At 41.6% G+C, this 14,499-nt stretch overlaps 1 protein-coding gene across 5 annotated transcripts in view; it reads left to right on the top strand.

The window, feature by feature from the left end:
- Positions 1–14,499, top strand: part of LOC146352564 (zinc-regulated GTPase metalloprotein activator 1A-like) — a 34,573-nt gene that overhangs the window by 7,532 nt on the left and 12,542 nt on the right. For all 5 annotated transcript variants that reach the window (XM_084834386.1, XM_084834387.1, XM_084834383.1 and 2 more), the window contains exons 5-9: positions 456–547; positions 7,586–7,645; positions 7,889–7,926; positions 11,688–11,734; positions 14,269–14,355. In XM_084834386.1, the coding sequence (XP_084690512.1) occupies positions 456–547; positions 7,586–7,645; positions 7,889–7,926; positions 11,688–11,734; positions 14,269–14,355 (324 nt within the window). The remainder of the gene's footprint in view (positions 1–455; positions 548–7,585; positions 7,646–7,888; positions 7,927–11,687; positions 11,735–14,268; positions 14,356–14,499) is intronic.

The raw sequence follows: 14,499 nt of genomic DNA, 5'->3' as shown, positions 1-14,499 counted from the left end.
ACCTGGGGCTGGGGACCTCTGAGTTCCAGTCCTCCTCCCCCGCTTCCTTGCAGCCACTGCGGAAAGCATCACACTGGCTGCTCCCTGTAGTCGCAAATGTGGCCTCAGAGGGAGGTAAAAGGGGATGGCCCAGTGGGCAGGCAGAGGAGATATGAAAAATCCTATGGCCTCTGGCCCCTTCCAGTACACCTTCTCTAGACAGGCTCGAAGGTCTGTCTAGAGGAAAACCATTTCAAATGAGGACAGAGAGGTGAAAATCACCTCTGTCGCTCCCCCTGCCCTGCTGGCAGCAGCCTGGCAAGGCATTGGATACGCGGGAGCCTCCAAGATTCAAAGGCTTCCTTCTAAGAGGAACTCTTAAGGATGGGTTTGATTTTACATTTAGAATGTGACAAATATAAATAAATAAAAACAAATATGTTTGTTCCTTTTTAATGAAGTTTTTCTTCATACAGGGACAACGGTTTGAAGGCTATCGAGAATTTGATGCAGAAGAAAGGCAAGTTCGACTACATCTTGCTAGAGACAACAGGACTGGCAGATCCAGGTAGATATAATTTCTGGAAGGGAATGAGAATCTGGTATAGCAGAATGGAATTATTTTGTTGTTTGGGAGGGTCAGAAATGTGTTGGATGGGAGTTCCATTGTTTCAGTTTATCATAATACAGTTTATGCTATGAATATAGCTTGGGTATAAGAACAAGAGAATGGAATTGTAATGAAATGAAGACAGCCAAAGTAATATGCTGGCCCCACTGACACAGTAGCAAATAATGAGGGGGCCAGACTCCAGAAGGGCAGGAAGGCATAATATTGCCACTCTCATCTCCAGGGTATCCTTGATCAGTAGCACAAATCCAGTGTTGCACAATGCTGATGATCTTGCTAGTGGTGCTGGGAGATATCCTGATTGAAATCCAGCCTTTCTGTCCAGCTGGATCAAATCCTCTATAAAGCATTGTTTGAGGCAGGAAGGAATAATAATAAAAATAATTTCAGGGGATAGCTATGTTAGACTGCTGCAGTAAAAATTAAAAACAAAAGACTTGGGACACCTTAAAGCAGGGGACCTATGGCCCTCCTGGATGTTGTTCTACTACAGCTCCCATCATCCCTGATCATTGGCCATGATGGCTGAGGCTGATGGAGTTAGAATCCAACAACATCTAGAGGGCCACAGGTTCCCCAGTCCTACCTTAAAATTAGGTCTATAATTATCTTGGCAACATGATGGTGTTCCACAAATAATTCAATGCTGGTAGCATAGGGGTTGGACATGTAGGTGGTAGCATCCTACTGCCTTCCCTCTTCAACCCCATGCCCACTTCCCCCCAGTTCTGCTCCACAGGATTAAGGGACCCTCCAGAAGAACACAGGAGAAGGCACAGGAGGTTGCAAGAGAAAGAAGGAATTTGCAGAAATTGGCACCCTCCTACTTATGTTCACAGAAGCCTACACTGGATCAAAGAGCCTTCTGTGAACAGAAGGACACATCTGGATGCAACCCAGTATAATTATTTGAATGTTGTTGTTGTTGTTGTTCAGTCGTTAAGTTGTGTCCGACTCTTCGTGACCCCACGGACCATAGCATGCCAGGCCTTCCTGTCCTCCACTCTCCCGGAGTGTTCTCAAGTTCATATTCATTGCATTGGTGATGCTATCTAGCCATCTCATCCTCTGCCGTCCCCTTCTCCTTTTGCTTTCAATCTTTCCCAGTATCAGGGTCTTTTCCAGTGACTTTTCTCTTCGCATTAGGTAGCCAAAATATTTCAGCTTCAGCTTCAGTATCTGTCCTTCCAATGAGCAGTCAGGGTTGACTTCCTTTAGGATTGACTGATTTGACCTCCTTGCAGCCCAGGGGACTCGTAAGAGTCTTCTCCAGCACCACAGTTCGGAAGCATCAATTCTTCAGCGCTCAGCCTTTCTTATAGTCCAGCTCTCACAGCCATACATTACTACTGGGAAAACCATAGCTTTGATTATACGAACCTCTGTCGGCAAGGTGATGTCTCTGCTTCTTACTATGTTGTCTAGGTTTGCCATAGCTTTCCTCCCAAGGAGCAAGCGTTTTTTAATTTCATGGCTACAGTCACCGTCTGCGGTGATCTTGGAGCCCAAGAAAATAAAATCTGTCACTGCTTCCATTTCTTCCCCTTCTATATGCCAGGAAGCAATGGGGCCAGATGCCATGACCTTAGTTTTTTTAATGTTGAGTTTCAAACCAGCTTTTGCACTCTCCACTTTCACCCTCAACAAGAGGCTCTTTAGATCCTCTTCGCTTTCTGCCATTAGGGTGGTATCATCTGCGTATCTGAGGTTGTTGATAATTCTCCCAGCAATCTTAATTCCGACCTGTGATTCATCCAACGCGGTGTTCCTCATGATGTACTCTGCATATAAGTTAAATAAGCAGGGCGACAATATGCAGCCTTGTCGTACTCCTTTCCCAATTTTGAACCAATCGGTTGTTCCATATCAGGTTCTTACTGTTGCTTCTTGACCCTCGTACAGGTTTCTCAGGAGACAGGTAAGGTGGTCTAGTACTCCTATGTCTTTAAGAATTTGCCAGAGTTTGTTGTGATCCACACAATCAAAGGCTTTAGTGTAGTCAATAAAGCAGAAATAGAAATTTTTCTGGAATTCTCTTGCTTTCTCCATGATCCAGCGAATGTTGGCAATTTGATCTCTAGTTCCTCTGCCTCTTCAAAACATATAGTTAATTTCCAAAACTACTCTTTTTCCTAATGCCCTTTTTGAGATGCATTTCATGTTTTTTTTAAAACCAACAACTATTTTCTCCCTGTCTCTTTCAGTGGTTGGAGTTCAAATTACCAGGTTAGAATAAGTACTGATTGTAAACTAACAGGATAAAGGAAAACAATGAAGAGGGTGATAAGAGCCCAATAGTAATGGACAGAGGGGTCTACGAATGGCCGCTAAATGGCCTTGCAGATCTTTTGTAAAGCATTATGTACATATATGATTGTTTATTTATGAAATGTACACAGTGACTTATCTTGTAAAAACAACCCAAGGAGGCCAAGAACAAATCACTAAAATGAAACACAAGAAATCAACCAAAACCAAATACACAAGTTTAAAAAAACAGCAAGAAAAATTAGCACAGCACAAGCAATAAAAATTAATAATACCAGTAAAATATCAGTTAGCAAAAACAGATTTAAATTTAGACCAAAGGCTACTAAGAGACCCAGGGTTTAGCCTGGCACCTGAAACCATATAGTGTTTGTGCCTGGTAGGCCTCCCAAGAGAAGGTATTTGATGAAGTTGGCACCATACCCGAAAAGGCCGTGCTCCTATAGACACCTCATTTGGCAGTGGCACCCAGAGCAAGGCCTCTGCTGTTGAACAGAGTGCATGGGTTGGGGCAGGCGGCAGATACTTATATCTGCTGCCTGGTCAAGTAGCTCTGACATCCATACTACAGGACACGTCAGAATTTTGTCATTCTGGGTTGATAAAGTGAAGCACTTAGCAGCTAGTGTAACAGTTTACACACTTAACAGATACCTAAACTGCTGGGAAATAACCCAGCATCATAGGTATTTTGAAAAGGAATAGCTGGAATTATTTATTATCATTTATTTATTACACTTCTATACTGCCCTTCTGCCAAGGCACCCAAGGAGGTTTACAATTTCTAAATACTGAAACAAACAAAAAAATGATACCAAAACCCCCCAAACAGACACCAGAATATAGTTCTCTCAGACCTCTGATAGTCCCTTTAGAAGCTGATGACAGAAGATCCTGGGCTTCTCTTCTGCCTTCCCTCAGGGCACACAGGTCTTATGTAGCCCCAGGGAGGTGGGGGAGTAATCCAACCCAGAGTCCTGGTTCGCATGTAAAGAGAAGCCACCATGGCTGAATTTCCTTGTGTGGCTTTTTGTTGAGGCGGCGGCCACCATTTTGAATATTCAGGGCACTGAGGGGATGTGCCGTAGTGACTCGTTATGTGCAAACCCAGCAAGGTGGGTTGTTGGGGTGGTTGACAAGCCACCCACAACCCTAAAACAGCCCATGGTTTCTGGGTGACCCAGTCACCCCAACAATCCACCCTCACTGGGTTCGCACATAATGAGAAGTGGCAGTTGTTTTGATTGCCAACATGGTCCGCAGGGCACCGCAACCCGCTATTACTAATAAGCCACAGTGGGTTGCTGTGATCGTGCGAACTAGGCCTATGTGTGCCTGACTATTTTATCCCAGAATTAATAAGGATTAATAATGCTAGAATTCCAGGGAATGTTTATTTAAATTTGCCCCAGGGGCCTCATAGCTCCAGCAAGTACCTGAAGCACTCAGATCCATTTTTGTCGGGTGGGCCAGAGTCTAGTAGGATTGAAAAATAGTTTTAGGGTGAATCCAATAGAGTCAGAGATCCAAAACGAATGAATTAATGTAAGAAATATTATGCTTACTTCAAATTTCTCATGGATGGTCTATGTTAATGGCTTGCTCTTGGTGTAGTCAAAGACAGAACTCTCCATGAGAGAGAAGGTGGGGGTGGGGGAGAATGGCAAAGTTAGTTCTTCTTATGATGTTTATTCACAGTCCCCAGCAACATGTGGGGGACATATAGGGATGTCAGAGAATTCCGCCATGGATCTTGGTGAGGCCGAATGACAGTGCATTTGGCCCCCTGAAATCCGTGGGGGAATGAAGCCTCCCGCCCCACGAAAGGTGCGCGAAACGGAGCACTTACCTTCTGCCGTCCGCGCTGACTTGCAAATAGCGGCCACATGTGCGGCCGCCATTCACTTCCTCATAGCCGTGATAGGCTACATAAATAATTATGTAGCCTATCATGGCTAACGCAGGGACGCCATTTTCGCTCCCTTTGTTTTGCCATTTTAGCCTACGTAAATATTTACGTAGGCTATTACGGCGGGGGGAAAAAGGGAACGCAAATGGTGTAGTGGCTGCCATTTGCGTTCCCTTTTTTTTCACCGTAATAGCCTACGTAAATATTTACGTAGGCTAAAACAGCAAAAAAAAGGGAACGCAAATGGCGGCCGCCGAAGCCGACGCCATTTGCGGCCGCCTTTTTTTTTTTTTGCCGTTATAGGCTACGTAAATACGGCAAAATACAGGGACTGAAATGGCGGCGGCTAAGGCAGCCGCCATTTGCGTCCCTGCAGGCTGCCCAGCGGCCAGATGTCCGGCTGTGGGCAGCCCTGGCTGGTGGTTCCACGGAATGTCTGTGGAGCGGAGCCTGCCGGAGAGAATTTCGGGGGGAGGGACGGAGCGCCTCCCCCACACCACGAATGTCACCCTTCGCAAAGGTAAGTGACTTTCATACATCCCTAGGGTCATATCACAGGGAAGTGGCTCCCACCCCACTGAGAGTGTGCATGAGAGTGGAGGTTGGGTTAAATTGCCCCCTTGTGTCCTATAGATATGAGCACATCAGGATTTTTGCACTTCACAACCAAATTTGCACTTTGCAGTCGCTGTGAGGAACTTACGCTTATGACTGTAGCTTGCGTATTACAAAGTAAATCCTGTTCAGCATAGTTGGACTTACTTCTGAGGAACTGTTTTAGGTTTAGGCTGTATCTCCTGTTTTGCATAAAGCAGCTTTCAGGGTGTGTAGGACAGTTACAAGTTATAGGTATCTCATATTCCATTGTTTAATTCTACTCCCCATGCTAGTATAATATTGCTGAATTTTTTAGAAGTATTCTTGCTGTTATATATTCTAATTTTTTAGAAGTATTCTTGCTGTTATATATATTTTTTAGAAGTATTCTTGCTGTTGTATATTTTTCCAGTCCAGCAATAAATATTCATATTTTCAATGAATATTTAATGCAAAAAATAAAACATTGGCTATAAGAAATAAAGTCTGTCTAAAATATTCTCTGGACCTTTTTAATTAAACCTTTTGGCTGTTGGCTAGGAGGTGAATAGAATTCCTTCTGGCAATTCAGTTGTTTCCTGTTAAGTAGACTGACACTCTCCAGTTCAAAGCTAAATTATTGTCACGGTAAAGTAATTTTCTTAAAAGAAAGGACATTGATTCAGCTCATGTTATACACAAATCCCATTTCAGTTAAGTTGAAAAACTATTAAGGCATTTGGGGGAAAATCAATAGATACCTGGAAACTATTATATTTTGTGGCCCTTGCTATATCTTGCATGAGTAATCACTGTAAACAGCTGACAGGTATTTCAGTCCTGACACCCAGTGATGCTTGGGAGACCACATCTTGTCAGTTCAGGTGGACAGCTTCAGACATTAGAATGGCTTTAGCTATCATTGTTTTTGCCTCAGTGCTTCATTTTTTCAGACAGCCCCGACACCAGCTAGATTTGTGAGCTTTTGAAAAATAAAATACATTCATTGCTGTCAGTTACTTGCATCCTTCATAATTGTGGCATATGCGTATGTTGAATCAGCTCATGTCAAAACAAATTTTGATTACATATTTTTCAAAATATAACATCCTGCAGAAGCTTCACTATTTTCATTACTCTTCAGTAATAAATGTTAACCTGTTTACACTTTTCCATACACAAAAAAAGGTGAGTGGTATTGCAGGGACCCATTCCATGTTTCTTAGGGCTGCTCTTTATTTAAAAGGGGAAAAATCTGTATAAAGCATTGCTAATCTCCAGGGAATTTAATGTGCTTTTAAACATTGCTATTACAATGATTTAGTCCTTTTATGTGGCTTAAAAATGCTTCCAAGTAATGTTTGGCATTCATACTGATGGGAGGAATTTAATTCTTTGTAGAGCTGTTAATTTCAACCACACATAAAAATAATGTGTGATTTTGGACCTTGTAATTCCATTGTTTAATCCATAATTTATAAAACACTACCAATTCATAATGGTGGTGTGTGTGTGCTTAGAAGCATGTCCCTTTGATTTCTCTAGACCTAACTTCTAAGAAGGTGTGTATAAGATCACCCTGAACATGATTTTAAATGTAGAGAAAAGGAGCAGAAAGTGAAGGAGTGCACACGTACGGCAGACTCAACTCACAATAGCATTAGTAATATCTAAGTCATAGTGCGTTTATAGTGAGCACATTTTTGAAGTAAAGTAGGCTGGTCAGGAACATTGCCCCATTTCACATAGATGCTGTTTTCAGTGCAATAAACACAGTCTCTGTGCCACTGGACAGATGCTTTCAGTACCGACAATGCAGGTCAAATACATGTTGCACGTGCCTTGGAATACTTCCATAGCAAATAAACAGTGTAATTGGCTTAAATAGAGTCATTCGCTTGGATTCAACTTTGTCCCTCTGCCAGTAGAATGGGAATTCCCTGGCCAGATCTACGCCTCATGTCATACCAAAACAATCCCATCATGGTGATGCTATATCCCTCTTGCACAGTTATACCTCATTGCACACACAGTGACATCTGTTGTGGTATTTTGGATAATTCTGCTGGTGGGAAGGATGAAGTTGGATCCAAGCTATCGGAATGTTTTTCTTGCTCTCTTATTTTCTTCCGCTTTTAGGAATGTAGAAGATTGAAAATGTTGCAGCTAGTTATGAAAACCTGCTTAGTTTGTGTATGTATCTCATACGTTTTGTTTGCTAGGTGCTGTTGCCTCCATGTTTTGGGTTGATGCTGAATTAGGAAGTGACATTTATCTTGACGGTAAGAAAAATAATCCAGTGTATTCAGTGTGTGGGAATGTGTGTACACACCATGGGTTCAATAAAATATTGTGCGTAATACGTGCTACTGATTTCAAACTGTTATTACTGAATGTGAGTAATGTTACTAGGTTCTATCAGAGTTGTGATGGCTTTTTCTAACTCCATGCTTAAAAAATGCAGCTGTGTTTTTTGAATTAGTACTCTTCAAATCCAAACTCTTCTCTACAAACTTCTTTTGCAGGTATTGTATCTGTTGTTGATGCAAAATATGGACTGCAGGTAAAATAATATGTCTATAGTCATTAAGCAAATAATATGCCTAAAAGCAAAGCAAAGAAAAGTGTGGTACTTGTTCCTTTTCTAATATATTTTAGGGGCCTAATTATGTACGACTCTAATTACCTTGTAAGTAACATCCACATCCACCTAGTCGAGGACTTTCATCATGGCTTCCATCTTGGAGTATCAATCTCTGTCTTTTGAGTTGGTTTCTTTCAGGACCCTTCCAAACAACACAGAAATAAAAAACAGATTTGATCCTTAATTCTTAGACTAATACAGTCACAGTCTTCATATTACTTTGTCCAGTAATAAATTTTGCACTTTTTGTACTGGACTAATGTGGCTTCCCAAAATGCCAGTCATTAGAGTGGGTGGAATACGTGCAGCAAAGGAGCCTGTGTACTGTAAGGGCCTCAGGTGCAGGTGCCCCCTGTGGAACATTCAGTGGGGGCTGACTCACCTAAACGTCAGTTGCTTTCACCACAGTGTTATTTCCAAGAACAACATTTTGCTTTTCCCCATAGGAGTGAATGGCAATCCATCTTTTATATCAGAGGTGCAGAACCAAAATCACTTTCGGAGAAGCTCTTGGGGGCCATATTCCAGTGGTGGGCTGAAGGCAAAAGGGAGCAGGGTGAAAATACCAGCATATTTAAGCTTAAAGCTCTTACAGTAATCTTAGGAGAGGCTTTTCTACCTTTTAGGATGGGTAAAAACGTACAAAAGCTAAGAAAGCGCCAAATGATAAGCAGGGGTGTGGGGGGAACAGGAACCATTTGGTGATGGGGCAAAGGGGGTTTGGGCCTCTGGGGCATCCCAGGGGCCTAGATTGGGATCCTAGGAGGGCTGGATTTAGCTCCTACGCCTGATGTTCAATGCCCCTGTTGTATATTATAGAAACGATAGGAATACATTTTTGGGTTGAGGACTAAACTTGCTCCTGAGGACACCAGCCACAAGCTGCATAGCCCCATCCTCAGTTTTACTCCGTGGTCTCACTAGATTGGGACAGAATGCTGGGAACTCGTTTTAATACATATAGATAAAACTATTACCTGAGGAAGACCTGAGGAAAAGCACGCTTTTCTTTAGCGTTTCTACGCCCAGTAGCATGTGAATGACATTTAATTTCACTTCATTTGTCCAGGGAAATGGTAGCAAGTGGCTGGAGGTCAGAATGCTGAGTCACTATCACTGATGACCTTGTTTCCTTGGCCTTTACATACTGTGTCAAATTGTAGCTGTGGAGCTGATAACTTGCTCCTGCAAGTGGTGCTTGTGGTGGCTTGCTTTTGGACACATTTCATCCATGGGAAGCTTTAGCTACCTGCCTTGCAGTGGGCAACCTAACTACTTTGGCAACATGAAATCATGTGAACGTACAATTTCTTGACATTGAATTCATTTCACTTTAGGGGTCGCTCATGAAGCATCTCATATATTAAGGCCGTTTAAATCCTTCCCTTGTCATTCTGTGCCCCATTTTTACCAATATCAAATCCATCCTTTGTCACAACTGTGCTCTCTCTTTTTGCCTTTGCCACTTGATATATTTTTACAGATAGTCACATAAGAACTCCATTTTGTGTAACATAGCCCTACAGTAAAAGAACAAGCAATTTATCCATATCTGAGTAATAATGGGGCATCATTATTTGTCCTACTACTTATTTGGTTCACTACAGTAGGTTAGCTTCGAAGGTTCTTTTAGCCCTGTTCCGCATCTTGATTTTTACAAGCCACAATATGAAGGAAGGCCATTCTGCCGAATGAAGTTACAAAAACATTAGCATGTATTCATTGTCGTTGGTATGGGGGTGTAAATTTTTCTGTTGCCGAATAGATTTTTTTTAAAAAACTGCAAAAGTTTTTTTTAATAATAAATATATAATGTACAATCTCTTTGGAATTCATTGCAACCTCTTTCATTATTAAATCAGTAAACATGTACCGAGCTTGACATGCTGTCAGTACGATCGCAGCTTTTAAATTTTCTCAGTCATATGCCAGATAAATAACTTTTGCTTTGTATAGAGAATTTGTGAACTTGTCCAATTCCTCTGGTTTCAAAGCTTGACCTCTGCTTTCGCTTGTGCTTTAAAGAATTCTGGAAGCAATACAAGCAATGACACTGGGATAATAGGCAGCAATTTAGGGGTGTCACGCTTCATGGATCCAGCCTAGTCCATGTAAAGCTGAGAAATTGTACCCTGTGGCTAGCAAGCCAAATTGAAACTGAAGTGGTAATTGATATCATGGACTATCACTCTAATGGGATTGTCACCCAGCAATCTGAAATATTCATGTTTTAATCAAAAGGCAAATGATTGGACAACTTGCAATGATAGGTCACAACTCTGAGGATCTAAACTGAGGCCATTGACACTGTTCTTTGCAAATCCACAAAGTCTGACAGCATTTCATGCAAAAGAATCAATGAATGTGGAGTTACAGAGAAAAGGTCAAAAGAGAGGCCCTTTTCTAGTCTTCCTGTTATTGCACAAGCTCTTCAAACCATTTAGTCAGAAAACAATTTTGACTGAAGAAGTCAGGAAAATAGACATAATGCAATCAGGTTTTTTTTTTCAAGGATGCAGTAATATTTAAAAGTATTAGCAGAAGGTGTTAGTTGAAAGACGTTTGTTTTTTTCCATTCACATGTTTGCTGAAAAATGTGTGCCTTTATTAGAATCTGTAAATCCAAATTCAATATAGAGACATTGGAGTTGATAAATGATTTATGCCTTATCTGAAGGGAGCAAGTGAAAAATAAATATATTCCTTCAGGACCAATCACAAATTGCAGGTCCTCTGCACTTATGTTCTTTGATTAATTCTGAAATAGAAACTACATTAAATCTGACTTGCTATGTTGTTAGGTGATAGGAGCAGTTGCATTGTAGACAGAATATCATTGTTACAGGTAGGGTGCCAGCGATTAACATAGTAAACTGTGTCTGTTATAAGGTTTGATGCATATGCGGAATTCCAAGATAGTTTCATAGTTATAGTCCTAAACCATTGAAAGCTAAGTGGATTAATAATTTAGGCTGTAGTCGTATACATACTTACATGGAAGCAAGTCCCATTGAACATAATAGGACTCACTTCTGAGTAGACATGAATAGGATTTTGCTGTATAAGTACTTTACTGAACCATAAAGTATTTAATTAGGTTTATTTAGATTTTTTGTGGACAAACATAACCCATGGATTTTGCCTTCCTTACAAAAAGCATCTGTGTAATTTTTACTCTAAAGCTAAGAAGTCAGAAGAGTTAAGAGACAGCTCCACATTTCTGTGAATGTTATAACCCAGCCTTTCCCAATCTAGCGTCTCCCAGATGTGTTGGACTACAGTCCCTATCATCCCCATGCTGACAGTTGATGGGAGTTGTAGTCCAACACATCTGGAGGGTGCCAGGTTGGGGAAGGCTGTGATAACAGCTATGGAAGCTGGACAACATGAGCCTCAACTCATTCCAGCTAGCATACTAACTCTTAAGCTAGTTTGATGCAGGTGAGACATAAACCATCTTATATACAAATTCATAGTTGCAAGTAACCCAAGTTTTTTTTTTCCTTTTTAGTCCATTGTTCAGTTCTTTGTGTGAGGTCTGAAGCTAGAACATTTAAAACCACTAAATAATATTCTGTGTATTTGCTGTATAATGTGCCTTCTGTAGTGATGTAATTTACAAAATGAATCAGTAATTTCCCCCATTAAATTCCAGTTGTCTTTTTTTAACCTTTGTTCAGCACCTGAGAGAAGAAAAACCCAGTGGCCTTATCAATGAAGCAGCTAGGTATCAGTACAATTACAGTTTTCTGTGTGTCTAAATCTTGAGCTGTTTGTTTAATGGGAAGCATGGTGCTTGCTGTAAAAAGGCCTTGACCAAAAAGTGATATTGCTAGTTTGAGGTCCAGGTTGTAGATTTGACTCACTAGTTCTGTCTGTTTTGTATTGTGTGGGTTGCTTCTGCTGAACTAGTTTCTCTGTGGCAGTCCTATTGGGGTAAAAGTAATTCCTAGTACTATCTCTGTTCCTGGTTTACTACTCCATGTTGTATGGAGCTGACAACAGCATTTCTTTATTGGTTCCTAAATTATGCATGTTTGCCACAGAGTCTCTCAAAGACAATAATAACTGGAATAGTGTCATGGCTAAAATTGAGCTAGGAAGTCCCTGCTTAAAATCTCACCTTAGTCATGATCTCACTAAATGTACCTTAGTTCTCCCACTTCATCTGCAATGGTGGTACCTTAGTTCTTAATCTCTGCCTCCTCATCTGCAATGGTGGTGGGTGGGTAACAAGACTGACTGGCTTTACTGGGTTTTTGTAAGAATTCTTGAGTTAATGTATGTGAAGTGTTTTGAACACTCTAAAGCAGCAGTGAACACAAACCAGTAAGAATTCAATCTAGCCAAACTTGCATCATTTTAAGTCCCATATTTTTCAGGGGAACAAGTTAAGCACTTACCTCAACGAAGTGGTGTAACTTTGGCAAGATGGATAGTTCCCTAAATTTTTTACTCTTCTGTTATGGGAATAGATAATACAGGTTATATAACATGGTCTTGCACATGTTTGCATCTTCCTTGCATTTGCATTTTTCTCACAGTTATGAGCAAACACAGCTCAGTAAGAGTGTGGCCTCAAGTACACAAAGGCTTATTCTTTCCTCATCTGAGGCTGCAGTCCTGTCTGCGTTTGGATACAATGAGGCACGCTTCCAATAAAACATGCTCAGGATCAGGTAATTAGGGCTGGCTTGAATATCACAGCCCCCATGTGAAGGCTGCTGAAAAGTGCTTTCCATGCCAGTATTCTACATGTTGAGCAGAGACAGCGCAATCCTATGCATGTTCAGACAGAAAGAAGACCTACAACTCCCAGCATCCCCTAGCCAGCCATGCCTAAACTTGCATAGGATTATGCCCTTATAGACTTCCCACCAGACATTGGTGCAAATTCACACAGTGTCCCCACAAATGATTTTCTGGGATGTGTAGTGCGGGCATGGAGATACTGCACACTTACAGATTAAGTGGTGTTTGCATATTAAGGCTGCCAAGTGGAATGTGACTGTGAGGATGCTAGCGCTTCATGGCAGCCTTCACACAGGCTTTAATGTTTAAAATAGCCCTGAGTTTTGCTGGTTCTGTGGTTAACCCAGTAGGGACTGGTGTTGTCTAATAATAACACTGTGATATTTTTGAAGATTAACCTTAACTTAGACATTACTACAGGAATTTAAAAGCAGGGAGAATTTGAGATTGTAGTACCCAATGAACTCCTTTTAAATGTTTGAATTATGTGAACCTCTTACGAAAATAAGTGTTGGGTACAGTTCTGATTCAACAGTGTCTGTGTGATCTCAGTTTTAACATAGCCCATATGTTTAATAGTGAGCTCTAAGTCACATCTCTGACACACTGGCTGCATTCAGATGCCATGTTCCTGGTCCTCCAAACCATGGTTTGAAGCATCAGGAATACATTTCATTCTTCAACACTCCTTTCTCCTATTCTCCCTCCCCTCATGGACTTAACTTAATAGAATACTTCATACTTCGGTCAGACCAGAGCTTGCTGTTACATCCAAACTGACAAACTGTGGTTTGAATGAGTCCTTTAAATCAGAACTGCAAACCAAGATCAAACCATGGTTTACAATCCTGGTTTGGAGGAATCACTTAAATCACAGTTTGTTGGTTCAGGTGTAAAAGCAAACCTATCATGCCCTCACTAGAGGAATCCTCCTCTGTGGAAGAACTAGAGCCTCTAGAAACCAAGGGCACACTAGATCAGTTGCTGGCACCAGACCAGGAGGAGTCTGGGCCTTCAGGGGAAGATGGCTGCAGGTCCTTCCAAGTCAGTGGGAGGGGACTCTGACTCTGGAGCAGAGGCTGAGTATCCCCCCTGATCCCCAGGAGCATCGTCACCTCAAGCGACAAGCCAGCAGGCCTCCTGTAAGGAAGAGTGCTCACTTACAAAGGTTTCTTGGGAGAAAGTGACTCCTCTTGAGTAGGGCTCCAGCCAGAGAGCTCTAATGGATAGCAGCTGAGCTGGGCGATGCAGTGGGCTCAGCACCCTTTGTGGTTAAAAACCTTCAGTCACAGCTTGCTAGTTGCTGGAAACAACATCTTACCAGCTCCTCCTGCCTTGTGATTGAACCTCTGTGCTACAGGCCTTGGACTCCTGCTTGACTCTGCCACTGGATTGTGTATGTATCTGACTGCCTAACTGACTTGCACTAATCAGGCTTGCACTAATAGACAATCCAGCATGTGCTGTTGTGCTTCCCAGTCATCTGTCTGTTCATTCATTCTTCTGTAGACAGATTGCACTAGCAGATCTTATAATCGTCAATAAGACTGATTTGGTTTCACAAGAAGCACTGATGAAACTGAGAACAGCTGTCAGGTAAGCATTAATAAATTATAGTGGCTGGGGGATTTTGTTTGAATATTTACTGTTTCTCTTCCTATGGCTGGTAGCAACTGGAATTTCACACTGCATGATTACTGTGACAAAATGTGTTAGGACTCAAAAGAAAGGATGTCCCTT

This window comes from Heloderma suspectum, chromosome 2, assembly GCF_057233095.1.
Source record: "Heloderma suspectum isolate Gila_16-S chromosome 2, 16-S_ref, whole genome shotgun sequence".
In the NCBI taxonomy this organism is placed as follows: Eukaryota; Metazoa; Chordata; class Lepidosauria; order Squamata; family Helodermatidae; genus Heloderma; species Heloderma suspectum.
The sequence above is the reverse complement of the archived record's forward strand: the minus strand, read 5'-3'. Positions and strand labels throughout refer to the sequence as shown.